Genomic DNA, 26,738 nt, shown 5'->3' with positions numbered 1-26,738 from the left:
TATGCGGTAATTACCGAGCTGAACAGAAAAAAAAAAAAAGGACGGGAAAAAGACGTTTCAGGACGGAACGACACATTGCGCCATTGGAAGTCACTCTATTAATTCAAAGAGTTGGACGCCTATTTAATTAATTTACTTTAGTTGTCCAGGTAAACAGTATACGCAAAAATCTGTCCTGGTGACGGAGAAGGACTGACGACCGACCGACCGGCCACTAACAGGAGTAATCCCATTGTACTATATCTTTTCTTTTAAGAGCTCGGCGAACGCTAGCTGGAACACACTGTATAACTTTTTTTTTTCTTTTTCAGTATGCAGATCGCTGTGCATGTACGCTATATTTCATCCTTTTTGGTTTCCTTCTCGCATTGCACTCAGGCGTGCACACACATCGATCACTCTTTCCTTCTTTATTTCTTTACTTACTTAGTCTCCTCCCCATTGTTTTCTGACCTCTCGCACATACCGCAACTGCAGCACTGAGTCTTCGACGCTAAATTTGGAAGGATGCGCGGCAAAAAAACCGGTTCCTGGCTCGCAGGCCGTCCCATGACGGAGTTCTGGTTTCTGGGACGATTGAGAGAGAGAGAGAGAGAGTGTGTGTGGCGGTAGACTCCGTCTTCCGCGTTTTTATTTTATTTTATTTTGAACGGTTCTTCATTTCTTCTTCTTTCTTTTTTAGCGTTTTCGCGGCTCCAAGCTAGGTGTGCCTTGGTTGACCGTCTGGTTGACATATTTCTTTCTTGCTTACTCTGGCTCTCTTCTTCTTCCGCAAGCTGTGCTACGCTATATGTTCTAAACTGCTCAAACTGTTTGTTTGTAAATAAGCACATACGAGGCGTTTTATTTCAGTGTGATCAGCTCCTTTCTTTTTTTGTCTAATATCGCCCCCGGTACATAGCGCAATTCTAATGCTTGAGCTGAATTATATGAAGAGGCGGATAATACTTGAAGGAAAATCGAAATTACCGACGAGACGACTGGACGACTAAAGTTGACATGCACTTGTGCGCTGTTTGCCGCTTCGAACAGGAATATTTGCTAGACAGCTATTAGAATCCGACCCGCTCGTATAAACAATGCTTCCAATAGAAAATGTGCGACATTATGCCGCGTAGAAAAAGTTTTAGGCCTGCAGGAAATGTGACGGTACAGCGACAACTAATTTTTGTGACGTCACGCTCTCTTCTTTTTTTTGTCTTGTTACGCCCCTAATTTTGCAGGTGGCGGATCGTTTTTCGCTTGATGCAATTTCAAGTGCGATTGTTTAAGTGTGATTGTGCGATTGTATTATGCGCGAGCGTCTGTGCGTGTTTGTGTGTGTGAACGATTATGTGCGTGCATATGTGTGTTCACGTTCGTGTGAGAGTGCATGCGTTTGGCTTTAAAGACATGTCAAAGTTTTTTTTTTTGCGTGATACCGTAAAAATGTGTGGAATTTCTTCATTTCTTTCTTTTGCGGTCTTTTTTTCTTTTTGGGGGGAAATGATTGTACACGCTGAAATACTGTTCCGTTCAGGTCCTGCTTCAAGCTCTGTATGTCTGAAGTATTGTCTCTTTTTCGTGTATAGCAGTTTTTCTTAATAGTAATAGTTCTTAATAGTCAATGCGACTGCCTCGCGAGTCTTATAATGAACTGCTCATAACCTAACTTCCTCGTTTCACTCGTACAACAATTTAACAATGCGGATGAAGCGAATCGACATATTCGTGGGCAACATTACCCGCGCATTAATAGAGTAGCATAGTTTGTCGCATACAGAAAAATAAAATAATAATAATAATCGATGCGAAGCAACAGTTGTTCGCGAAGATGTCCCGTTTGTACAGACGTAATTGTTTACGGATACATATGGCCTCCACGGTGGCATCAAATAGTTTGACGGTTAGAGGTGGAGGAGGAGAGGGGGGAGAGGTCATTATGCTAATACGTCACACTGCGCAGCGGGCAAGTACGCGCTGCATCAATTTTCCTTTCAGACAAACACCGCTAAGCGAAACACGGGCCAGAAGGCTTAACTCCCACTTGGGTTACCCAGCAGCACGCAGCTGCCGTCTGCTGTTTTCTAACTTTAGTGACGCTTGAACGAGGTACGGTTTGCGGCCAGTTTTCTGTAATCTAATTTCTGTAATCTGTAATCTGCTCTCGTGGTGTGGTGTGTGTTTCTTTCTTGTATCCTCGTTTTTTTTTTCGCGCAGTTATAAGAAACGTCTAAAAAAATTCTGTAATCGAATGTATCGCGTGCTTGACTCATGCTGGGGGAACGCGCGATCCTTCGACACGTCTGGATTCTCGGCCGTCTGCTCCTGAGCATTGACTGGTCACTCTGGCAGGTAAGTTTCGTTCGTAGCGCAAGTACAGTCGATGATGTTCAAGATCTTTACTATTCCTTACCGCAAGGGCCCCTAATGTGCAGTGTTAAAGATTGCATAACAAAGGAAAATGACGAGGTGTCATTCCGCAATACGTGCGGCATGGCCGTTGAATCCTTTCTTGAACTTCTGCATTTTTATTTAGCGAATACACATGTAGGGTTCTGTGGTGAAACCTATATACAGGCAAGGGGTGTGTGCATCGGGTCAAAGGTAGCTCCCATCCTAAGTAGCATTTTTTTGGGAAGCATAGACAGAGAGCTGGCAAAAGATTTAGAAGGTGTAGTAAGTAAGATATACAGGTATGTCGATGACTACTTGATTTTAGGTTGTCCTGTAGACAAGAAGCGCTCGTCCTTGTGTTGCCCCTATTCTTCGTCCCTGTTTGTTTGCGCACAAAAAGTATCAATATGTATACCACCGTCGAAATTTTATTTAATAAGACTTCTTGATATAGTGCTTGGTTCAGTATTGGTGCGCGTCTGTACTGGTGTAACTGTACTGATGTAACTTCGCTTTAAGGACAAATTGACTGTTTCGACGCAACTCTTCGACCAACGGGAGCTCTCTGTAAGCGTTTACCTGGTTAGCCGAGACAAACCTACGGTAACTGCATCCTTAAGTGGAGCACGCCACACGATCGAAATACCACGTGATTAACGTTTATACAGTAAAGCGACCCCCTATATATTTAGGTACCACATGTTATCAATACAGCTACACAGCTAAGCCTAACGCGTTCTCCCATGACACTTTCTGGCTGTCGACCTGGTGGGATTAAAAGATTGCAGGAGTATATCGCGGCTAGCTCTTCGATTGAGCTCTGTTTGCACTCGGACTGAAAAGTCGCGCTCAAGGTACGTTTTGCGTCCTTTGCTTCCTCGTTTGCCTGCTGTCTGCAGTTTTAGAGGGAAGCAAACACTTAACGTTCTTGCGGCTCAATTCGATTCTGCCGCACTTCTTGACTTTCCTTCTTTCGACGTTTTCCGTCCGCTTATCCTTAGTCGCGCACGCTTTCCTTCCCATCTCGTCAAACTAAAGTGCTTTGTTCGCTCACAGATGAACACGCTTTAGTGAGTGAGTGAGTGAGTGAGTGAGTGAGTGAGTGAGTGAGTGAGTGAGTGAGTGAGTGAGTGAGTGAGTGAGTGAGTGAGTGAGTGAGTGAGTGAGTGAGTGAGTGAGTGAGTGAGTGAGTGAGTGAGTGAGTGAGTGAGTGAGTGAGTGAGCACGAGCGCGTGTCGGTGAGTTCTTATGTGTCCAGTGCCCCATAAAATTCCACTGACCCGCCGTGGTTGCTCAGTGGCTATGGTGTTGGGCTGCTGAGCACGAGGTCGCGGGATCGAATCCCGGCCACGGCGGCCGCATTTCGGTGGGGGCGAAATGCGAAAACACCCGTGTGCTTAGATTTAGGTGCACGTTAGAGAACCCCAGGTGGTCGAAATTCCTCCACTACGGCGTGCCTCATAATCAGAAAGTGGTTTTGGCAAGTAAAACCTCATAATTTTTTTTAAAATTTCACTGAGAAATTGCTCTATGAATTTGTATTGTAGCCACAGTTTCGGCTAGCGCAGGTCAGCAAGTGCACTTCGAGAGCAAAACTTTTACAGCGCCAAAACCCTAGGCACAGCGTATGGAGACACCTGCACAGTCTACGCACTGTAACAATGCACTGCCGGCCCGGTGAGGCCATATCGCTTGGAGCGCCTTCACTGAGTTCATACCCTATGCAGCCTTGCGGTACACAGAATGCATGCATTTCACTGGTATGGTTGTCCATCTAAATGATGCATAAAGCGAAAGGGGGCCTTCGGCCGGACTGGCAGCTAATCGTGACTAAGTGCTTATGCATCCCCGTCCCAATCATCAACCCAGAAAAGTGCACGCGCGTTAATGACTTTCTTGAAAGCGACAGTCCTGAGAAGATGCTTACGACAAGCGGTGTCTGCTGCACTGCTACATCATTCCCTTTCCCTTGTGCAGGGTAGCCAACCGGACGCTAAAAGCACGTCTGGTTAACTTATTTAGTTGCCATTACGTGTTTTTTTCTCTCTCTCTCTCATTGTGCATTTTAAAGAAATCACCATAGCTTGCTGGGCCAGTAGTCGATTTATTGCTTGCCGCACGTTTAGCCTGTGTTATGACTGCCATTAATATTGCGCCTATCTCATAACGTTATTTGTGTGTGTATGTGATTTACATGCTGCAATAAATATACAATGACCATAAGGAGGAAAGAAAAACGATCCAGGTGACCTATTTGGTCGGACCTTCAGTTTCCGAAAATAAGAAAGCGCGGGTTCAGTATCTACTGACAGGCCTTCTTCGGTCTCTATGTGTATCTTTGGCACTACCATACGATAATGATAATTACCGGATAGCTACTATACGGCAGTGACACATACGGCGGTGCGCGATCGAAGTTATCGTTGTAAACAGCTGCTACTGTAAAATATAAAAAAAAAAACTAATCGATAAGCGATACAGATTGTCAGCGCCATGCAATATATCGCGAAATGAAAACACACATAGAGCCTGCGCTCAAATTTCGCATTAGGTATCGTAATCGTCTGTGAATTTTTTTTATACGACACCTCATAAATAGGTGGTGTCCAAAACATGGCGGCCATGAAGTGTTTCCGGTTCCAGCGATCGCTCGTGGCGCATGCACTCATCGAAAGCACAGACTTCTAGATCCATTTCTATGCACTTTAGTATCTTGCGTTCAAGTGTCAAATGTCATTTTTATGCATACGTACGATGTGTAATGTTTGTTGAGTACAAATACTTCAGTGTATATATCATGCGAGTGCTACTGCCTTGTAAGGGACCCTGGGCCTCCGTCAAGCTGCCGCGACAGCTTTTTGCCCAGGTGTCCCTCCAGTTCCTTTTGTTTCAGGTAAATAAAATTGATTGATTGATTGATTCATTGATTGACTGACTGACTGACTGACTGACTGACTGACTGACTGACTGACTGACTGACTGACTGACTGACTGACTGATTGATTGATTGATTGATTGATTGATTGATTGATTGATTACTGAGAGGGTCGTCGTTGAGCCGCACGTACACCAGCCACAAGAGCCACCTCTTTGACCCCGTGCAGCGGTCATCCACCCCTTCTGGCCGTAGACCGATTGCTGTTCGTCGACGCCCGGGTTCAGCACACGGTACTCCTGCTTCTCGCCGTGATCCTGTGCGTCTTCGCGACCGTCGTGATGTTCAAGGCACTCTCTCGCAAGAAGCGGAAAGGCGAGCTCTGCCTGGACCACTCGCACGACGTCTCGGACATGCGTGGCAAGACTGTTGTCGTCACTGGAGGCAATGCCGGTGAGTCTACCCTTCGAAAAAACAAATTTAGTGTCAGTCTATGATTGTCTAAACACAGGCTTCATGTAGAGTGTAAGAGACGTCGAAACTTGAGATAGAAGGTATCAATTCATTGGGGTCAAACAGCGCTAGCAAACACGTACTCGAAGAGTAAAACCCGTGTCTTGTCATTTTCTTCCCCGTGAACGTGTTTCCGTTTGCTGCTTAGCCACAATGAATTCGCGCAAAACTACACTTTTCGTCTCCGCCTTCCTTCAAATAAATTCTGCCTTGGTCTTTTTAAAAATTTGTTCTTTTGTCTACAAAAAATGTACGGATTATCTATACATATATAAAGCTCGTTAACGAGTCTCTTTCTGTTTGTCGATTGCTGTCGATACCCTTTGAAGCGTGTTGCTTGCAGAGTTTCTACAGAAGAGAGTGGACAAAAAGTGTACTGCCACAGATCCATAAGCTGTCGATTGTATTTCTCACTTTGTGTTCCTATTTCGCACTTCCCCAGATTAGGGTAACAAATCGTATGCCACTGTAATTAACCGGCCTGCCTTACTTAATGGGAATGTGGCAGTGTAAATGGAATGTGATTGTGATATAAATTGAAAATTATGATGGCGTACTTTGGGCAGATGTCCCGTCGCTCTTGCGTCTCGTCTCTGCATCGTTTATCACCACGTAGTTGACAAATTTTTGCGTTTCATTCATGCCTTGACAGATCTGTCACGATTCAGCACCAATCGCAGTTGTCTTCTCTTGCTTAATTATGTCAATCTTCTGCATGCTAATGACCACCGGAGCAGCTTTTCAATCCCATTGCTTGCTGTGTGACTGTGATTTCCTCGTCTGTTCGGGGCCGAACGGAATCTCTTTTGAATACTTTTGCAGGAGCACCAGCCCAATGCTAATGTTTCGATCCCGTGTTCGATGAAGTCGCTATACATGTTCCCAGGTAAAAGGGAAATAAAGAACACCACCGTTTAGACCAGACCACGCAGGGCTAATCGTGCGCGCCTTGCTACCGGTCACGCGTCTGCTGGGCCACGACGGATGTGGCAGACTGTGCGCTGACATCACGTGACCGGCATGTGTAATCTTCCGTCACGGTGGTGACGTCGATCGTTCATGTAGGTTTACATTAACGACGCGTGTTTCTCGATTTCAAAACAATGTAATATCTTTATGTTGATTATATGAATAGAAAAAAAAAACGCCTAATGAAGTTACGAATAAACTTTCTTCAAAACCAAACCCGAACCGTTCCGCTGACGGTGATACATCAGGACCAGGCTATGCGCACAATCGTGTGGGCGGTCGCCTTTCCCTTTGTTACATGCGTACGGACTCGTAGATGCGTATGAGAGCTGAGGCGTATACGCGTAACGAGACGCGTGTCCCGTGCTCCGTGTGGTCGGGCCAAATTTAGCGCTCGCCGGAAGTGACGCGTGACCCAGAACTTGCGCTACTCTCCTCAGTATGCACGATTGGGCGCCGCCTGCGTGTGTCTTGGAGGCGACGTGTTGGGACTAACGTCACATCCGCTATCCAGCAGGTGCAATTGTGTTTCTTCGTCCTGTTATAGGTGCTATTTGACGGCCGATAATAAGGAAGTTAGGCAATTTTGAACCCTGGAACTCTGCCAAGATTGCTTCGCAATAGTGACATATACACCACTCATTTGTGAGAAATTTAGCCAAAGTGAAAGTTCGTTGCACTTGGCCTCCTTTAAGCGCCCCCTTACTGAAATAGGCTATGTTCTGTTATATAAACATAACGCAGAACTCATATATTTCTCTTTTTTTTTATAAATGTGCTCCCAGAGAAAATTGGTGAGTGCCCAGTGTGCCAAAAATACACGTACACGCCCACGTAGCTGCTGCAGCCAATCCCTATCTGTCTCTCCCTGTTCCCCACGTTCCAAGGCATCGGCTTCGAGACGGCGCTCGAGCTGTCTCGGCTCGGCGCCCGCGTGATCGTGGCGGCTCGGTGTCCGAGCAAGGGCCACGCCGCCTGCGAGGCCATCCGCCGCCTCACCGGAAACGACCGGGTCGAGTTCGCGCTGCTCGACGTCGGGTCGCTGGCCTCGGTGCGCGGCTTCGCGAAGAGGCTGCTGGCCTCCGAACGGCGCCTCGACGTGCTCGTCAACAACGCCGGCATCACAGGTATGCACTGCGAGAGAAAGAAAAGGGAGGGGAGGGGGAGTACTGTCGAACCATACTGCAGGAAGAACTGCTTGTAGTTCGTTCCATTTGCGAGAGTTCTATAGAACACCACAGAGTACTTTCTATGCTGGGGGTGAGAATGGGGAAGAAATAAGGATAGATCAGTGCGCAGGTATGCACTGTGAGAAAAAACAAAAAGGGAGGGGGGGTGCTGTCGACCCCCATATTCCAGGAGGAACTGCTTACCCCGCATTTCGTTCCATTTGCGAGAGTTCTCGAACACCACAGACGGAGTGCTTTCTGTGCTGGTTGGAGAATTGGGAAGAAATAAGGATAGAAAAGTGCGCAGGTATACACTGTCCGAGAGAACAAAAAAAGGAGAGGGGGGAGTACTGTCGACCCATACTGCAGGAAGAACTGCTTGTAGTTCGTTCCATTTGCGAGAGTTCTGTAGAACACCACAGAGTAATTTCTATGCTGGGGGTGAGAATGGGGAAGAAATAAGGATAGATCAGTGCGCAGGTATGCACTGTGCGAAAAAACAAAAAAAGGGGGGGTTCTGTCGACCCCCATATTGCAGGAAGAACTGCTTGTCCTGTATTTTGTTTTATTTGCGAGAGCTCTATAGAACGCCACAGACGGAGTGCCTTCTGTGCTGGAGTAAGAATGGGGAAGAAATAAGGATAGTTCAGTGCGCAGGTATACACTGTGCGTAAAAAACAAAGGGGGGGGGTACTGTCGACCCCCATATTGCAGGAAGAACTACTTGTCCTGTATTTCGTTCCATTTGCGAGAGTTCTCGAACACCACAGGCAGAGTACTTTCTGTGCTGGGTAGAGAATGGGGAAGAAATAAGGATGGATCAGTGCGCAGCTATGCACTGTGCAAAAAAACAAAAAGGGGGGGGGGTTATGTCGACCCCCATATTGCAGGAAGAACTACTTGTCCTGTATTTCGTTCCATTTGCGAGAGTTCTATAGAACGCCAGAGACGCAGTGCTTTCTGTGCTGGGGTGAGAACAGGGGAGAAATAAGGATAGATGAGTGCGCGGTACACTGTAAAAGAACTTACGCCGGTAAAAGTTAACAAGGGCGTGAATCTTTCTATAACTCACACTCTTGAATTATGGGGTTTTACGTGCCGAAACCACGATCTGATTGAGAGGCACACCGTAGTGGGGGGTTCCGGAAATTCCGACCACGTGGTGTTCTTTACCGTGCACGTAAATCTAAGGACACGGGTGTTTTCGCATTTCGGCTTCAGCGAGGTGCGGCCCCTGTGGCCGGGATTCGATCCCGCGACCTCGTGCTTAGCAGCCCAACATCGTAGCCACGAAGCAACCGCGGCGGGTTCCCTTTCCGGTTTGAGCACTGTTATTGTTCTGCGACCTCTATTATTTAATAGTCTGTGAAGAATTATAAGGCGCGCGCTGTGAATGTTATGTTTCATTAAATTTGCTCGAGGGCTACCATTCTAAAAAAATTTTTAATAATTTTCCTAAGAGCGTAAGACCTGGTATGAAGCAACTTAATAATGGAGTAGTGTAGCAACGTAACATACATTATATGCAGCCTGGATAAATATATAACATATGTATAGCTAAATATATTCGGTGTCTCACGGCGACGCCGACGCCGAAAATTCGCCTGGAGTGTCCAGTAATTGCTATCGCAATAAAATATACGAGCACAGCGCCCGGGCGATGAAATAATCGCATCACGTTCCACGACGACTAGGTAAGCCTTTCAAAGTTCGCCTTCCACTGCACGGAACTAATACATTACTAGAGTCCTTATAACACACAGCGGTTAAGTGAACCATTTTCCCGCACAGATCGTAACTATTCAAAATCGCATTCTATTTGTATAGTAAGATACTTTTGGTTTGGTGGTGCTCGTAACTCACTACCACCCTCTGTAACGTCTCTCTGACCCTCGTGAATTTTGTGATAAATGAAATAAAAACTAGGCAATAATTTCAGTCAATGCTAGAGCATGCGCAAGGGGAGTGTTGAGTACAAGCTTTTTTTTTGCTGTTGTTTTTCAGCACCCCGGGAGAAACGGTTGACACGTGAAGGCATAGAGATTACCTTGGCCACCAATTACCTCGGGCCCTTCCTGCTCACCAATCTACTGCTGGGTTAGTAGGAAAGTGCTCACTAAATAGCTTTCATCTTTTCAAAAAAATTGCAGACGAGCGATTTCTATTGTTCTGTGCTCAGTTACTACTACAGCAGCGGGCACTCGCAGTCTATTTCATCCTCCTGTCCATTCTCGTCCCCCACGCTGCTGACCGATGCTCAGGAACGTGATGTCATAACGATTCGAAAAGCGAACCAGTTCACTTGCCCTAGCGCGATTGGTCAGAATGGCGCTTTCGTCAGCCATAACACGATTCTGACCAATCACACGAGGCCATGCAAATGGTTCACTTTCCGAACCGTTATATGATCGAGCCCCGCCATGCACTATACACACGGTGCGGTTAGCAGGCTCTGCTCCTCTCTCTCTCTCTCTGCTCATCTATCTATCTATCTATCTATCTATCTATCTATCTATCTATCTATCTATCTATCTATCTATCTATCTATCTATCTATCTATCTATCTATCTATCTATCTATCTATCTATCTATCTATCTATCTGTCTGTCTGTCTGTCTGTCTGTCTGTCTGTCTGTCTGTCTGTCTGTCTGTCTGTCTGTCTGTCTGTCTGTCTGTCTGTCTGTCTGTCACACACACACACACACACACACACACACAGCGGACACAGTAATAGTCGTCGTCTTCTCAAATAACGGCTTATACCAACGAAGGGGATTCGCCCTACAGAGGGAGGTGAAAGTTACACAACAAAGAAAGAAATTAAACACTTCGTCTGTCACTTAATCATTGTGCTTAGCGTTGTTCCCGCTTGAAAATTATAAGCTAACCGACACTTTCACGCTGACACACTTACTTCGTTTCGCACGACGCAGACCTTTTGAAACGCAGCGGACCAAGTCGAGTGGTGAACGTGACGTCGTCGCTCTACCGCTTGGGCCGCATACCGTGGGAGCAGCTGGAGGCTCCCGGAGGTGGCGGCGCTAGCATCGAGTACCCCGGCGTCGAATCAACGTACGCCAGTAGCAAACTCTTGCTCAACTTGTTCAGCGTCCAGCTGGCACGCCAACTCCAAGGAACCGGTGAGCACAGGCGCCTAGGGTGCCTAAGCCCTAGGCGCCTGGGTGCCTAAAGGGTGCCTAAAGCAAGGGACTTTAGGGTGCCTTGATGTCAGCGCCGCCTCCTGGAGAAGCGTGGCATTGAGGCGCTCTACATGGATGGATGGATGGATGAATGAATGAATGAATGAATGAATGAATGAATGAATGAATGAATGAATGAATGAATGAATGAATGAATGCTATGAGCGTTCCCTTTGGAACGGGGTGGTGGGTTGCGCCACCAAGCTCTTGCTATCATACTGCTTAATGTCCTACCTAGGCTAAAAAAGAAAACAAAAACACTATGAACTCCCCCAACCGAATTTACAAGCAAAGCCAATACAGCGCCCCCATACGGACACCATCTCCTCTACTGAGGTGGTTTAAACGCGTCAGCGGCTTCAATTAATCATCTACTGCCTTGTACATCGATAGCAGTAGTAGTTGTTGTCGTTGTTGTCGAGGTCGTTGTGTCATCGTTAATGTCGTCGTTGTTGTTCGGTGAACATGTAGTATTATGCCCACTGTCGTACATTCGCCAAGGATTCGGTGGATTATATGCCAGTCGTAAATAATTTTTCGGACTGATAGAAAGTAAATGACGAGGAAAGGCGAAACTTCCTGAGACGTACCATTGTTGACGCGAATCCCTCAACACTCCGCCTCTCAGAGGCGTATACTGCGTACAGCATTTTGGGAGCGCTAAACTGCCAAGCCGCAGTTAAGAGCGTAATTTCCGTGGCTCTGATCGTCGATGCTGGTTGCCTGGTACATCGGTGGTGACCCTCTGCCCACCCCCGTTGGTCCACAACATGGTAAAGCATCGCCTTCTCGTTCCTGACACCCTTTGTCTTCAATGAAGCTCTCGTCCATGACAATATCGCCGTCAGACGAGATCGTCGTGTACCGTCGCTAGTGGTCTGATGAGCGCACGGCCATGGGAAGGCTTCGAGTATATGTCGAGTATATGAGGCCGCCACTGGTATACCGTCTCCCGAGGGAGCCTATACACTCTGCTTCCGCACTCTGAAACTGGTGTCAGAGGCAATGGCGGCCTCGGGGGAGGTCGTGGAGGCCGAAGGCTCCGTATACTGGCCTCACCTGTGCAAGTGCGCGAGCTGATGCTATGTCATTTCGGTAAAAGTGGTCTTTTTTTTGGGAGATCATTTGTTGAGGACTCATGATGAGTATATGTCGTTCGCACGGAGATGAATGAGCCGCGCGCGAGACCTGTGCCTATATAACTGTCTGCGCACCTCTGGTCACCGCGCTATACGTTCGACTCCCGTGGCCTCCGGTGCGTTTGTCGAAGGTGCGGTTCGCGAGCCCCGTGCAGGGCTTCGTCTTGCGGTCGCTGCTATATATGTGGCTGTTTACGCAAGCGATGGATGCAATTAACCGCTCGTACACCGGCTCTGTGGGGATTGCCACCCCACTGTCGTTTGCCCCCTGTCCTGTGCTCTTACTCGGACGCCGCCGCTGGTATAGCCGTCCCCCGAGGGAGCCTATACACTCTGCTTCCGCACTCTGGAACTCAGAGGCAATGGAAGAACTTCACTTTGGCCTAGTTGGTATTTACTGCATATCATATTGACTGCGAATAAGACGGGGACAGAGGGAGAGAACATATAAACAGCACGGGCGGTAAAGGCCAAGATATAGTCCGGCGTTCTCGGCGCGCCAGGCCGCGGCAGGCGAAGTCGGATACGCTGCGCTAGCTACGCCAGGGGTGCAAGAAATTTGCTTCCTCTAGAGTTCGGCGCGCGCGCGCAGCACGCGCAGCTCGAGGCTGGCGCCATCTGTGCGTCCGGGAGCGCAACTTCGCCGCGGCGAACAGCTGTTTACATGGCGCATGCGCGTCTTGCATATACCCTCGCCGTTCGGGTAGCGCGCGCTTCTCGTTCCGCGCGCTGTTTGTGCGCTAAAATGAAAACTTTTGCGGGATGGCGTTAACTTGTCCTGACAGCCAGAAAAAAAACAACAAGGCTTTCCGTGCGAAAACCACTTTCTTTCTGACCTGGGGTTCTTTAACGTGTACCTAAGCCTAAGCAAACGGGTGTTTTTCGCATTTCGCCCCCACCGAAATGCGGCCGCCATGCCTGACAGCCAGAACATCGCACTCATATTGCTAGTACTTCGGCTACGTCAAAAACGGAAGCGGACCATGTATGTACATGCGAAAGCTATTCGACAAGCGCCCTCAACTCGGCGACTACCACCAGCTAGTACAGGAGCTGCGAAATGCAGCTTACCTGTGGCGAGACCACACTGCTTTCGTATAGCTTCCTACGCGTGGTTCTTCCGCTCTGTGTCGCGGTGGTCCATGCGTTGCACATCGTATACACATGGATGGTTGCTAATCGCTTCAAGCAGGCGTCCTCACTCGCGCTGTCATCACCCACAGATGTTGAAAAAACCACAGGCGCACTGTCAGTACGCGCATCGCAGGCCGCCATTCTGCCTTCTGCTCGCTGCCGCTACAGCGCGCAGTGCATTCTGGTCTAGCGTCAGCCGCGTGAAATAGAACACGCTCTATCTCCGCGCCGGCGGCGTTGAGTTCGCCAAGCGCGCCTGGGCACGCCGGCTGCGCCGGCTACGCCGTGACGCCGAACTGTAGAGTGCGCGTTTTTCACCGACGTCGCTTAACCGCGACGCGCGTGGCCGCGCGCGCGCGTTACGCCGGACTATATCTTGCCCTTAACTTTCAACTGTTTTATTCACAGCAGCCCGTGGGCATATATAGGCAAAAAGAACATGCGCAGATCACAGCAAACAAGAATACACATCAGCTTAGCGTGGCAACCAATTATCAAAAAAATCTATTTCCGATTGAAACAACCTAATGGAGGTATCGCTAACACAGTCTTGGCCTTTCTTTTTTATGTGATAAGCCTCCATCAGTTCACGTGCAGTCTGGTCATGGCTTCTCCCCAGAATCTTTATCTCCTCATAAAGAGGTGCACAGCGACAGGCATTGCAGTGCGCAGGTAAGTGCGCCAATTCATCTTTCGTTAACTTTCAATTGTTCATGTTCCCTGGCTCCATCATTTCGGCACCGTCCAGTCTGCCCTATGTAGGACTTGCCACACGCCAGGGGGATTTCGTACACAACTCCTACATTGCATTTTGCATACGGCTTGGTGTGGTTCTTACCACAACCTTGCCTTCCTTTAGAATCACGGGAACTGTATTCTTGTTTGCTGCGATCTGCGCATGTTCTTTTTGCCTATATATGCCCACGGGTTGCTGTGAATAAAACAGTTGAAAGTTACCGCTCGTGCTGTTTATGTGTTCTCTCCCTCTGTCCCCGTCTTATTTGCGGTCAATATGATATGCAGAGGCAATGGCGGCCTCGGGGGAGGTCGTGGAGGCCGAAGACGCCGTAACTGGCCTCACCTGTGCAAGTGCGCTAGCTGATGCTATAGCCTTTCGGTAAGAGCGGTCTTTCTTTTTGGAGACCATTTATTGAGGACATATTCACACCATCAACGTTAATTAGTCATCTGGGGCTATAGCCGTCGACGGTTCTCACGTCCTGTATGTGGCAAATTTCTGATTTACGTATACGGAGGGCACTGTTATCACGGTTAATTGCGCAAGCTGTCATTGTCATCGTGCGCACTTCAAGCTACTGATCGATATATATATATATATATATATATATATATATATATACAGGAGGTATTCAGAGACCTGGATTGGGAAGAATTGGGGATAAAGGTTAATGGAGAATACCTTAGTAACTTGCGATTCGCTGATGATATTGCCTTGCTTAGTAACTCAGGAGACCAATTGCAATGCATGCTCACTGACCTGGAGAGGCAAAGCAGAAGAGTGGGTCTAAAAATTAATCTGCAGAAAACTAAAGTAATGTTTAACAGTCTCGGAAGAGAACAGCAATCTACGATAGGCAGTGAGGCACTGGAAGTCGTAAGGCAATACATCTACTTAGGGCAGGTAGGGACGGCGGATCCGGATCATGAGACGGAAATAATCAGAAGAATAACAATGGGCTGGGGTGCGTCTGGCAGGCATTCTCAGATCATGAACAGCAGGTTGCCATTATCCCTCAAGAGGAAAGTATATAATAGCTGTGTCTTACCAGTACTCACCTACGGGGCAGAAACTTGGAGGCTTACGAAAAGAGTTCTACTTAAATTGAGGACGACGCAACGAGCTATGGAAAGAAGAATGATAGGTGTAACGTTAAGGGGTAAGAAAAGAGCAGATTGGGTGAGGGAACAAACGCGAGTTAATGACATCTTAGTTGAAATCAAGAAAAAGAAATGGGCATGGGCAGGACATGTAATGAGGAGGGAAGATAACCGATGGTCATTAAGGGTTACGGAGTGGATCCCAAGGGAAGGGAAGCATAGCAGGGGGCGGCAGAAAGTTAAGTGGGAGTATGAGATTAAGAAGTTTGCAGGGAAGGCATGGCCGCAATTAGTACATGACCGGGGTTGTTGGAGAAGTATGGGAGAGGCCTTTGCCCTGCAGTGGGCGTAACCAGGCTGATGATGATGATGATGATCATCATCATCAGCCTGGTGATATATATATATATATATATATATATTCTTTTTTTCGTCTTTTTTTAACAGAGGTGACGTGCAACGCGGTCCATCCGGGTGTAGTGGCGACTACCATCAACCAGAAAGAACCGGGTGTGCGCCATTTTCTCTGGAACTCGTTCCTCCACACGTTCGGAACGGTGAGCATTCTGCAAAACACCCTCGAGGACCCGCGATTACGCGTGTGACGTCATATCCGCTGGCCACGTCGCATTCGGCGAAAATTCAATCACCGCCGGTCACGCGTGTCCAGGGCCCGGACGCAGGTAGCAGAAACATTGCGCAATAAATGTTCAGCGAGCTATTGCGGAATATTGCAGAAAGAAACGATGTGTAGGAACAACAAAAAAATCGTGCCGATACCAACGACGATGATTGTCAATGTAAGCGTATAGCCCTAACTAACTAACTAACTAACTAACTAACTAACTAACTAACTAACTAACTAACTAACTAACTAACTAACTAACGAAAGAGCGAGCGAATGAAAAGAAAGAACGAGTGAACGAAGAAGACTGAACGAACAAGTGACCGCGGGAACGAACGAATGAAGGAGCGAACGATTGAGGGAATGAACAAATGAACGAAGAACGAACGAGGGAGCGCGCGAATGAACGTTTTCCTTGCCTTTTTCCGACAAGCTATACCAACCACTGAAACGGCTGAAAGAACCAAATATATATTAGCTTTAAAACTTAAATCCCCCACGTTCTCTCACTGGGGCAACCACTGGAAGAGGGCTAGCAATGCGACTACAACATATTCCGTTCGGACGTCCTCCTCTATCCATGTGGTGTGGCTACGAAAACAAGACAAGGCGAGGCGGTAATTTACCTACCTACTGCAGAGTGCCCGATATGACGCAAAAAATGGTTCGCGATAGTAACTCCGTCTGGCAGCATGAAACATGAAACCTTAAAGCTGCTCCCTGACAACGCTAAGCTAGATGTGACGTATGCAAGTGGGCAGAGTGTGTGACGTCACAGACACCTGCGCAGACAAGTTTAGTCTTAATGTGCTTTCTCTAGTGCCGGTTCTTTTAAAACAAACCTGTACTGGCTAGGCTGTTTAACAAGCACTACTCTCTGCCATCTAGACAGCACATAGTATATCTCTATAGGTTGTTCAATAAAAACGAGAGGAAGGCGGGAGGTGGAAATTCAAGACCGCGAGAACAAGGTAAAAGCGGGAGCCAACGTTTCGACAAGTGGACTTGTCTTTCGTCTTGACTGTACGTCGCCTTGAAAAAGACAAGTCCACTTGTCGAAACGTTGGCTCCCGCTTTTACCTTGTTCTCGCTTCGCTCGTCGTCTGTAGATTGTCGAGAGACTACGCAGACAAACACCGATAAAGTCTCGGCAGATGGGCCAAATACGTTTTATGAGCCAACGCTTAGCAAAGTCTGCTAATCCTTCGCTTCGTTTTCTTGCAGAGCCCTCGCAAGGGAGCGCGGGGTTCGGTCTACCTCGCGTCCTCGCCAGGCCTGCGTGACGTCACCGGAAAGTACTTCGTATCCTGTCGGGAATCGTCCTGGTCCCGCAAGGTCCTCGACGAGGAGACGGCGTACGAAGTTTGGTGTCGCAGCGCGGAGCTCGTTCGAGCTGTCTTAGCAGACGCCGACTCTGCCAGGTTTCCTGTTGGGATGGTGGCGCAGGAGGCAGCCAGTTTTGCAGGTTCGACACAATGCGGCTACTCGACGATCCTTCAACAAAGCGCGGCAGTTTAGACAACGTGAAAAAAAAAATGTTTAAGATAATGTAGGTATAGAGGAGCCTCCATGCAAAAATTTCCTTTTGAAATCCAATTGGAAGCACCACAATAAGTTCGCAAAAATAGCTCTTTTTGATATCGAAACTAAAGAAAAAAACGCCGCCATTACCCGTCGCCGGAATTGACGCATGGGATATAGCATGCGGCTCCTCGGCATGACATGGTACACAACGTAGCCTTTCAATGGCTTCCAGGACGTTGCAGCATCAGCGGGAATGACCACGCCGACGAAGCCGCCCGATCTGCACATGAAAGTGGTCAATGTGTTTTGATTTCGCTTTCGCGAACAGACGCTGCTGCTGGGCTGCGATTGCTGTCTCCTGAATGTACTTTGCCCCTATGGGACTCGAAAGTTTTCACCATGCGCCGCTTGCGTTCGTTGTCTCCGGATATACATATGCATCTACCGCCTGGGTCACCACGACGTGAACAGACCATACTGTACTGTCTGTGGCTAGGCGTATGCCAAAGATTGATGGTGAGCTAGTCGCACTCTCCGAACAGGAGGGGATGGGACGACAACAAACCCACCCCGCGTGCGTTTATTGAGGGTTCGACTGCTGACCTGCGATAAGGTCCACGCCTGATCGACCGTGAACCAGAGGGATGAGACGGGAGGCGACGTCGTACAACACACACACTCAATTTAATACAATAAAATCATGCGCGAGACATACTCGAAAAAAGGACATACAAATCGCCAGCAGTGGGGCCTAGTTCGCGGAAGGCGTGCGGGTCACACAACACACGCCCTGACGCCGCTCGCGCGACACTAAGCCCACCACGTGGGGAATCCTACACTCGCGAAATATTAAACAAAATACGCGACAAAAATGAAAAATACACGTGGCAATAGACACGGCAACCACTACACTAACACAGAACATATAAGAAACAACACTCGATGGATAAACAAATGAAAGATTAAATGCGATTAGAAAAGAGAGTCCGGCGGAAAGTTCTGAGAGCGGCCTGGAACACAAGGCTTATCTGGGGCGTGCTTGCCGAGATCCCGATCTGAAGAGCGTCGGGCTGCTGCTACCTCGCTGCCGAAGATCCTGACGGACTTGCACCGTCTGTCGCTCGACCGGCGAAGACTTCGGCCTGGAGATCTCAGCCTGCCGACCACATCTTCAGCTGTCTCCCGGTGCACGACCCCGCTCCTTCGTCCTCCAAGCTGCTCTGCCGCTCGCCGAGCCGCCTCGTCCCTCCGTCGCGCTCAGGCGACCCACGTGGTCAACCCGTCGGGCGGGTTCGGGGACAATGGGGAGCGCTCTCCCTCATCGCCGTGCAAGCAGCGCTGCGGCTGCGGAGGCAATGTCGGCCCACTCGAGAGGGGCGCGGGCATGCACTCTGTGACAGCGTAGCATTGACAATTTCTTATGCTTTTCTTTTTGGAATGGCCAACAGCCCCAAGTGCGACACATGCAGCAGCGATGGAACTCTCACACACATTATCTGTGTCTGCCCGCGATAAAGTGCCCAGAGAAAAGTGATGTGCAGAGTGCTGAACCAATTGGACAATCGTCCACTACCAGAACTAAAAGCTCAACGCCATTGCTTCCAAAAAACAGACTTTAAGGACGCCGCCCCCTACCGCTCTACAACGTACACGGTTTGTTTGTGCTCGCCCCTCTCTCTCTCCATTCCGCTCTGTTTGCTTTTATCCCCCTTCTCTTTCCCCTCAGGGTTGCCAACTCGAATTACCTCTGGTTAACTTCCCTGCGTTTCTATGCAACTTTTCTCTCTCCTAGGCATGACCTCCGAGACAAGGTGGCGACCGCGGCCATCTGGGAAGCCCTGAGATCTCGGACGCAGCGTGCTAGGACTTGCGTCATAGCGACAACCACTAGGTGCACTCGTCATCTGCTTAGGTGCTGTTTAAAGGCTGCTAACAAGAAAACTATGCAGTTACCAGCCCTGCGGCTTTGCCAAGATTGATTCAGTGGCTTATAAACTACTATTTTATAACAAATTTAGCCAAAGTGAAATTTAGTCGCAGTTGGTCTTTAAGTCACTTGTACTGTAGTATATGTATGTTAATTCCCGAGGTCATCGCGTTCTTACATACCCTTATTTCTTCAGTTATCCTTTTAACTGTGCTGATCTTTGCTGGTAGGTAACTTGTGTATCGTTTTTGTGTACTGCATAATGATATTTAGGGGTGTGTGACCACCTATTTGAAATTTTGAACACGAGTCGGATAGTCTTTGATGTTTGATTTTCGCTCGATTCGAGAATTCTCTATTCGAAGCTGCAGGAATATTCTTTCATGTTCAAATATAAAGGCTAAAACACTTGTTGGAGTTGACATGGAAAAAAAGCCGGACGCGAGCGATGACTGTTCCGAATGATTCTGCTGCAAGGGAGCCGCAGTTGCTTATTAGGAGCAGGAGCATATTCACGTAAGAGGTCTTACGATAGAATTGGTCGTAAGAGAAAGTTTTTAGGCGATCTAGATGTGGGGTCACATTATTAGTGAAGGCGGCAAGCCAAGGGCAAATAACACTCGCAGACCAAAAGCTCTGTTAATTCGGTTCCAGTTGCTGAGCGGACGCATCTACTATAGTCAACTACCGCTCAATCATCTCCAGTCATTCAATAGCGATACCTTGCCTTTAGACAGCTACAAGTTTGTTATCTTGATTTGGGAAAGCCAAATCATTCTTTGGATGACGTCATTATGTTTACATCAATTTAGAACGATTTCTGGGCCTGTTAAAATTTCCCTTTTTTCTTTGTTCTTCTTCGTTTCTTCTTTTTTTTAAATTTGACTCGGCGCTGCTTCTCTATTTCATTACTGTCGTTGTCAGGCCACGCGCCAGAGATAATCAGGTCTCAGTTGTTTCTCATTCAAATGCTCCCAAGTTGACCGGAAGTCCATCTGTGAACGACATTACAGGTATCAAATAATGTGCATTCTCATAGTTACGGATTACTTCTAGCTTCGCTAAAACGTCTATGCACATTTTTTTGACGAAATGACGTTTTTTGTATTGTGTTTGCGCTGTTTGTTCTAATCAACGGCTGCTTTATACATTTTTACAAAGTAGAAACTTTGTAAGAAAATACTCTGCAACCGAATATATACTGCATCTGTTATCTGCTGTTGGCAACCAAATACCTGCCCCCTTTTAAAGGTGCCACTTCTGTACGCCATTGACCTCAATGCCTCGCCAAACGGAACTCCTGATGAATAGAACTTATTTTCTTGGTCGCCGTTGAGATCCCGTTGACCGGAAGCCCGGGCGTTTTATCGTTAACAGAGTTTTTAAAAATAATCCATGACATGTAGCACAATTTTAGTTGCTGAGCTTAATCACTCGCAGAGATAGACATTATTCGCAGAAAAAAAAATAACGTGAATATTTCAGTAATTAACAAAAATTCTGATTACCTTCTAAACTAATTACGCCATATGTTGCAATTTAGAAACTGTAGCCGGTAACGTTTAAAGCAGTATACACTTCGAAATAATTCTGAGGATTATTTCTTTATACATATATATATATATATATATATATATATATATATATATATATATATATATACATATATATATATATATATATATATATATACATACATATATATACATATATATATATACAGTAAAAGCTCGTTAATTCGAACCGCAAGGGGAAGCCGCTTCAGTTCGAATTAACGAAAGTTCGAACTAACGAAAGTGAACGAGAGCAACAGTACACTGCGATTTGGAATCAGTAGGGCATGTAAGAAATTTGCGTGTCAGAAAGTGGTGGTGTGTGCCGCGGGCACACGCCACCTTCAAGTCGAAGCTCTGGGTTCGACTGTGCCACACCACCGATGACCACCGAAACGAACGTTAGCCGAGGCTTAACACCAGCACAATGAATCGCGACGGCCGATACCTCCTAAGCTGAACAGAAGCGCACAACCGATGAAGACTACCGAGACAAAGACGCTGAACATGTGAAGGTGGCGAAGGCCCTGATTCGTTGGTTCTTGATTGCAAGCGCAGCTGCGACGTACTTGATTCGCTGTGTTTTGGCGCTTGCCGTGCCATCTCCACACAACATTAGCAGCTGTACAAGATTTGCAAAGCCTCCGAGATTCGCAACGGGCAAGAAGTCTCGGAGGTTACGTAGAACGGAGAGGCGGCAGCCGCCGCTGCCTTCTGGCTGACCCTGCGTCGGTTAGATTTTTTTCCGATTTTGCCTTCTCTCGCCGTTCTCTCCGTTTCGGAGGCAATGCAGCCTTGGGTGTAGGCAGTAAGCGCGTTTCTCTGGCCGTGTGCCAGGCGAGCGTAGTTCGAATTATCCGTGAGGGAAGCGTCTCGCGTTCGAATTAACGGACTTTTTTATACATAGACTTCTGTGGAGCTCGGCCGGACCAAATCGTACAGTTCGAATTATCCATAAATTCGAATTATTGAAGTTCGAATTAACGAGCTTTTACTGTATATATATATATATATATATATATATATATATGATGTGTGTGTGTGTGTGTGTGTGTGTGTGTGTGTGTGTGTGTGTGTGGTTTCGGTATACACTCCCATCCACTACGCCGTAATATTGCAGCACTACCGACTGCAAAGAATACACTATCCGCTACAACATCCAAAATTAAGCAAGAAGCCACCGCCCTATACGCAGACTACAAGCGGATACATATATCCATCGAATTATGATGCACCGGATGCACCCCAAAAAACTCTCACACCTGTGCCGATGTTGTGATGCACCAGACACCCTCCAGCACATGGTGCCCGCGTGCCTACAGCGCGACGAAAACCATCAAAATGAAGCTTCGGAACCACCACAAGCCATCGAATAAACGTGGGAGGCAACGTTAACGGCACGGAGCCTGGAGGATCAGCAAAGTCTGGTGGACCGGGCCGGGGTCGCGGCATGCGCTTTTTCCCTCCCTTGCCAACTCCCCTTTACCCCCTACGCAACAAAGAGCTGTGGGACGATGCCCTCCGCGACGGACCTCCCGAGGTCCTCCGAGCAGTGATACAACGGGCTCGAAACATCGCCGCAATCATCTCAGGGACCCTGGGCTGAGGGTTCCTCCCACACTGCTCTCGCCATTCAGATATTATTAATAAAGATGTTTTACTCGTACTCCGGACTGAGAGAGCCGCCCACCTAGAGCGAAGAAAGGACACTTTCTCGCCGTTTCGCACAATGACCGTTTATTCCTCCTCCTCAGTTTCGGTATAAGAAACTTCTATTTTTGCGAGCTTTATCGTGATGCATTCGCTCGTAGTTTGAACGAAACATATTGAATAGAGACTGTTCCAAACGTCTACATTTACGCAAGAACTCAGTGTTCTCGTGCGACCCAAAAAATATTGTAGTGATTAACATTAAATTCTGGGGTATACTGCATGCCAAAACCCCGATCTGATTATGATGCTTTGTGAGGGAATATGATTATTGCTGATGGCCTTTAAGATGAGTAAGGGGGAATTGGGTCGTGGCCATTTAATGCGTACAGGAGATTACCGGCGGTTAATTGGATTAAGAGAAGGTATCAGTGGAAGGAAAGCGCAGTCAACAACGGCAGGTCATGTGGCGCGATTAGATAGGACATTTGGCGCCGTAAATGAAGTTAGCTGTGGCAAAACAGGGACAATTAGGCACTGCTAGGAAAGGCTTTCCTCCTGCAGTTGGGAATAAATGATACTGGTTGTCATATAAGAAAGCACAACGTGCAGTATTCGAAATTTTGCCAGCAACCATCTTCTTACAAAAAGACGTTATATGTTCGTTCATGTATATGAATACGAAAATCGTCAATCACAAACAGCCCAGATTCCTAACGTGGCGTCGTTATGCCGACATATATATTCAGGAGCAAAAAAAAAAAAAAAAAAAACGCATACCCCACACATCCGCGATCCGCGTGATTACCGAATCTGATTTCCTCGTTTCGTCTGAAAGCAACAAAAAACCAGGCGAAAGGATTCCACCGGCGAAACAGAACTCCAGGGAATCGTCGTGGGCTCTTTCTTCGAGAGCTCCGTTTGTCTTCGAGAACAGCGCCCGTTCTTTCTCGCGTAAACGAGCACTCGAAACAAAGGCTCACATATATGACAGCCTAGCACAAACTCGCGGTCGGTCGGCTAATGTCCATCACGTGTTCTTTCCATAGGAGTGCTCGCGCTGGCCGGCAAAGACCATCATTTTCTCGTCGCAGACCGCAGAATGTCGTCTGCCACCGTCCTTCGCCTAACGACGTGCGTCCTTTGAACAGAAGGAGAAGCCTGATTTCACATGGTACGCTATATACATATACTGCTCTGAACTTCAACAATATAAATGATCTTCCTCTTTCTCTCCCTCTCTCTCCGAACTTCAACAAACGCGAGTGCTCAAGGAACACTGGAAATAGAAACACTAATACACTCTAGACTGATTGAGTAGTCTTTCAGAACGCAGCATTTTCGGTAGTTTCGCGGCAATAGGTTGGGCACGCTATAGCGAGATAATGCAAACCAAATGTGTTTCACATCACAAAGATGTTAGGAGCGCAGACAAAAAGCCTCCAGAAGGAGAAACTTGCAGAAAGAAGCAGATCAACGTTCCCTATTTCTACAAGAAAGAAAGATGGGTAGCCAAAGCGCCGGTACGCCAGTGTGATGTCGCTGATTGCAAAGTATATGCAGGGTGTTTTTTTAGCTGCACCAAATTCTTTTAGAGATTGCCTATGGCAAATAGCACAATTCTAACGCGTGATTTATATTGCTAGGAGGGGCGGCCATTGCTTCTACAAGAAATCAAAATGTTCAAATGAACAATTAACATAATTGCTCTGTTTAATTTTTAATTAATTACTTTACGCCACATATCACAATCTACGAATTATAACCGCCGAGTTCGCACGGTGCATCCACATGGAACGAATTCTCTGGGCAGCACCAGTTCCGCGATAACCTTTAAAGTGCCCGTCGGAATGCATTGGTACGTGTTCTAGTTAATTTTGTGCTTCAATGCTTAAAACAGCGGTTTCTGAAAAAAAAATGGCTGTGGCTTAGGTAAGGTTAAGCCCAGGATGCGAAGCATTCTAGCCTTTATTTTAGTTGTTGAACCACTGTTTAGCCTGGTGAACTGCTGTTGCTTGGCTATATTTGGTTCGGCTAGACGAAGAAACAACTCGTGCATTACTGCTTCGCCTTCAAGAGTGGAACGCGACAGCGTTCCCGTCGACCCGCCAAGGGGTGTAATACAATGGGCTACAGGGCAGCGACTACGCGCCCCGCATTGGACGCGGTGAGCGTCGAGCAAAGCAGCGTTCGGCGCGGCAACGAAATGTGCGCCTGAGCAAGAGACGCACGCCTTAGAAACAGCTCGTTTCTAAGGCAACACCGCATTCACTAGAGGCGCTTTTGTACCGCTCTGAAGCATCGTACTCGTGGCTCAGTGGTAGCGTCTCCGTCCCACACTCCGGAGACCCTGGTTCGATTCCCACCCAGCCCGACTTGCGGGAGTTGAGCCAGAGCCACTTCTCCTCTGTCGTGACGTCACGGTGTCACGTGGTTTCATGGCGACACCGCCGCGCCTGAGGAGCTGGGTTGAGCTCTCGTAATATGCTTCGCATAAAAAAAAAAGCAACTGGTGTTCACGACACTGAGTATCAAAGCTAGATGCAGCAGAGTGAAACGCCGTTCAAAGCTCCACACAGTTGCGGTAGGGTCTCCGACGCGACAAGCGTCCAGCCGGAAGGCGGGGCCGCCCACTCATGTGAAGGCGACGGTGGCGCCACCAACTTAAAAAAAAAAAAGTAACGCTTCAGCGGGGAGCCCACGCTGGACCCATAGATGGCTGGACCCACTCCTCCTACGTACCTAGAACACTTTAACCGAACTTTTAGGTAAAAATGGTGACGGCCTAGCCGGCGACTTGTCCACACCCCGGACTTTATGCAAACTAAAACCCCTTAAACTTCGTGAAGCTGAAACTTCGTGAAACTTTTGCTCGAGAAGCGTCAACGGAGTGGCGAGGAGCGCATGTTGGCGCCGTTGCTACGCTCGAGCAGTGTAGGTGGCGCCACTGTCGAGGAGGAAGCGTGAAAGAGAAAAAGCGAGGAGGAGTGAAGGCGCCTGCGCAGAGTGTCGCTACGGCTCTCGCCATCTAGTAGCAGCGCGCGAGAATTCGCCGTTGAGCGCGCGCGCGGCCCAACGCGATTGCTTCTCTGTTGGAATTTTTTTTTCTTACAAATTTTGGGCTGGCAAGTTGAGGGTGCGGCCCTTACGCGAGTCTGTACGGTACTCACGCTCTAATCGGCACGCTCGTTGCTAGTGCTAGCGCTGACAGTGTTGCTTAGTGGCGGCTCCAGAGGGCAGAGGTGGCCCTGCTCGGTGCATTCGTTGCAGAACAGCAAATTAGCCGTTGGGGATGCACGAATTACTTCATTGCACAGGCAAACCTGTTGTAGTGGTCTTCGCTGTAGAGTCGTTCACAATGCACATGAGAGATAGGAAGTAGGCTGGGACACACAGAATACCTCGTTGTAGTGGTGTTTGCTGTAGAGGCGTTCGACTAAAGAAGCAACAATGTGGAGACTATACCACACATATTTGGCACGGCTTTGGTATTACGATAACAAGTAATGTTTGGACTGCACTCCGTTTCATACTGCAAATTCTGCGCTCATGAACTCTCACTGTGTACGTTTCGCAGTGAAGTTGCCTTAGCTATGGAATTACCTACAGATTGCAGATGCATGGTTATGTCAAGTTACATATTATTTGTGCAACTCTTATTACCTTGAGATTTGAATTTCCAGTAGACAAGCTAGTTTTGTCACGAGTGATGCACTCCGTGGCCACTGGTTGCAGAAATGCGTAACTTTGCTCATTCGGTGTTGAATAGGTTCAGATCAGTGACATTTTGCACGCAGTAAATCCTTCATATTTTTTTGTCATAAAAATATGACACTTGGTGTTGCTTAATATTACCCGACATGTACCTATTATTTTCTTCATATCTAATGCATTATTTCTGGGATGCGTGTGCAAGCAGTGAGAGAGTCCTATACCTGGTGTTGCGTGATATATGTAGAATCGGAGTATAGTTCGTGAAGTTTTTTTGTCTAAAGCCTGTTGGGTGTCATATGTGCCTCCGAGTGTGTAATCATGCAAAATTTTATTTGCGATAGCGTTCTATTTAGTGTTCGCACAGGTTCATTTTATCTTGTCTGACGCCCTCTTGCGCGTCATGTCTGATCAAGCAAAAAAAAAAAGGAAAGCAGGGAAGTCCTATAAGTGTTCACCTAAATCACAGAAGCAACAAAAATAATCTGCCAAGGGCATACTAGTTGGTGCCACCGAATGACGCCGCAACAAACG

General features: G+C 47.6%; 1 protein-coding gene across 2 annotated transcripts in view; it reads left to right on the top strand.

Annotated features, from left to right (window-relative positions):
- LOC135917429 (retinol dehydrogenase 14-like) overlaps nucleotides 1-19,438 on the top strand; it is a 134,062-nt gene extending 114,624 nt beyond the window's left edge. For both annotated transcript variants that reach the window (XM_065450995.1, XM_065450994.1), the window contains exons 2-7: nucleotides 5,481-5,704; nucleotides 7,621-7,860; nucleotides 9,907-9,999; nucleotides 10,836-11,042; nucleotides 15,662-15,771; nucleotides 17,064-19,438. In XM_065450995.1, the coding sequence (XP_065307067.1) occupies nucleotides 5,593-5,704; nucleotides 7,621-7,860; nucleotides 9,907-9,999; nucleotides 10,836-11,042; nucleotides 15,662-15,771; nucleotides 17,064-17,357 (1,056 nt within the window). In that variant the 5' untranslated portion in view covers nucleotides 5,481-5,592 and the 3' untranslated portion in view covers nucleotides 17,358-19,438. The remainder of the gene's footprint in view (nucleotides 1-5,480; nucleotides 5,705-7,620; nucleotides 7,861-9,906; nucleotides 10,000-10,835; nucleotides 11,043-15,661; nucleotides 15,772-17,063) is intronic.
- The last annotated feature ends 7,300 nt before the right edge of the window (nucleotides 19,439-26,738 follow it).

This window comes from Dermacentor albipictus, chromosome 7 (assembly GCF_038994185.2).
Source record: "Dermacentor albipictus isolate Rhodes 1998 colony chromosome 7, USDA_Dalb.pri_finalv2, whole genome shotgun sequence".
Classification (NCBI taxonomy): domain Eukaryota; kingdom Metazoa; phylum Arthropoda; class Arachnida; order Ixodida; family Ixodidae; genus Dermacentor; species Dermacentor albipictus.
Note: the sequence above shows the minus strand (reverse complement) of the source record. Positions and strands in the feature narration are given on the sequence as shown.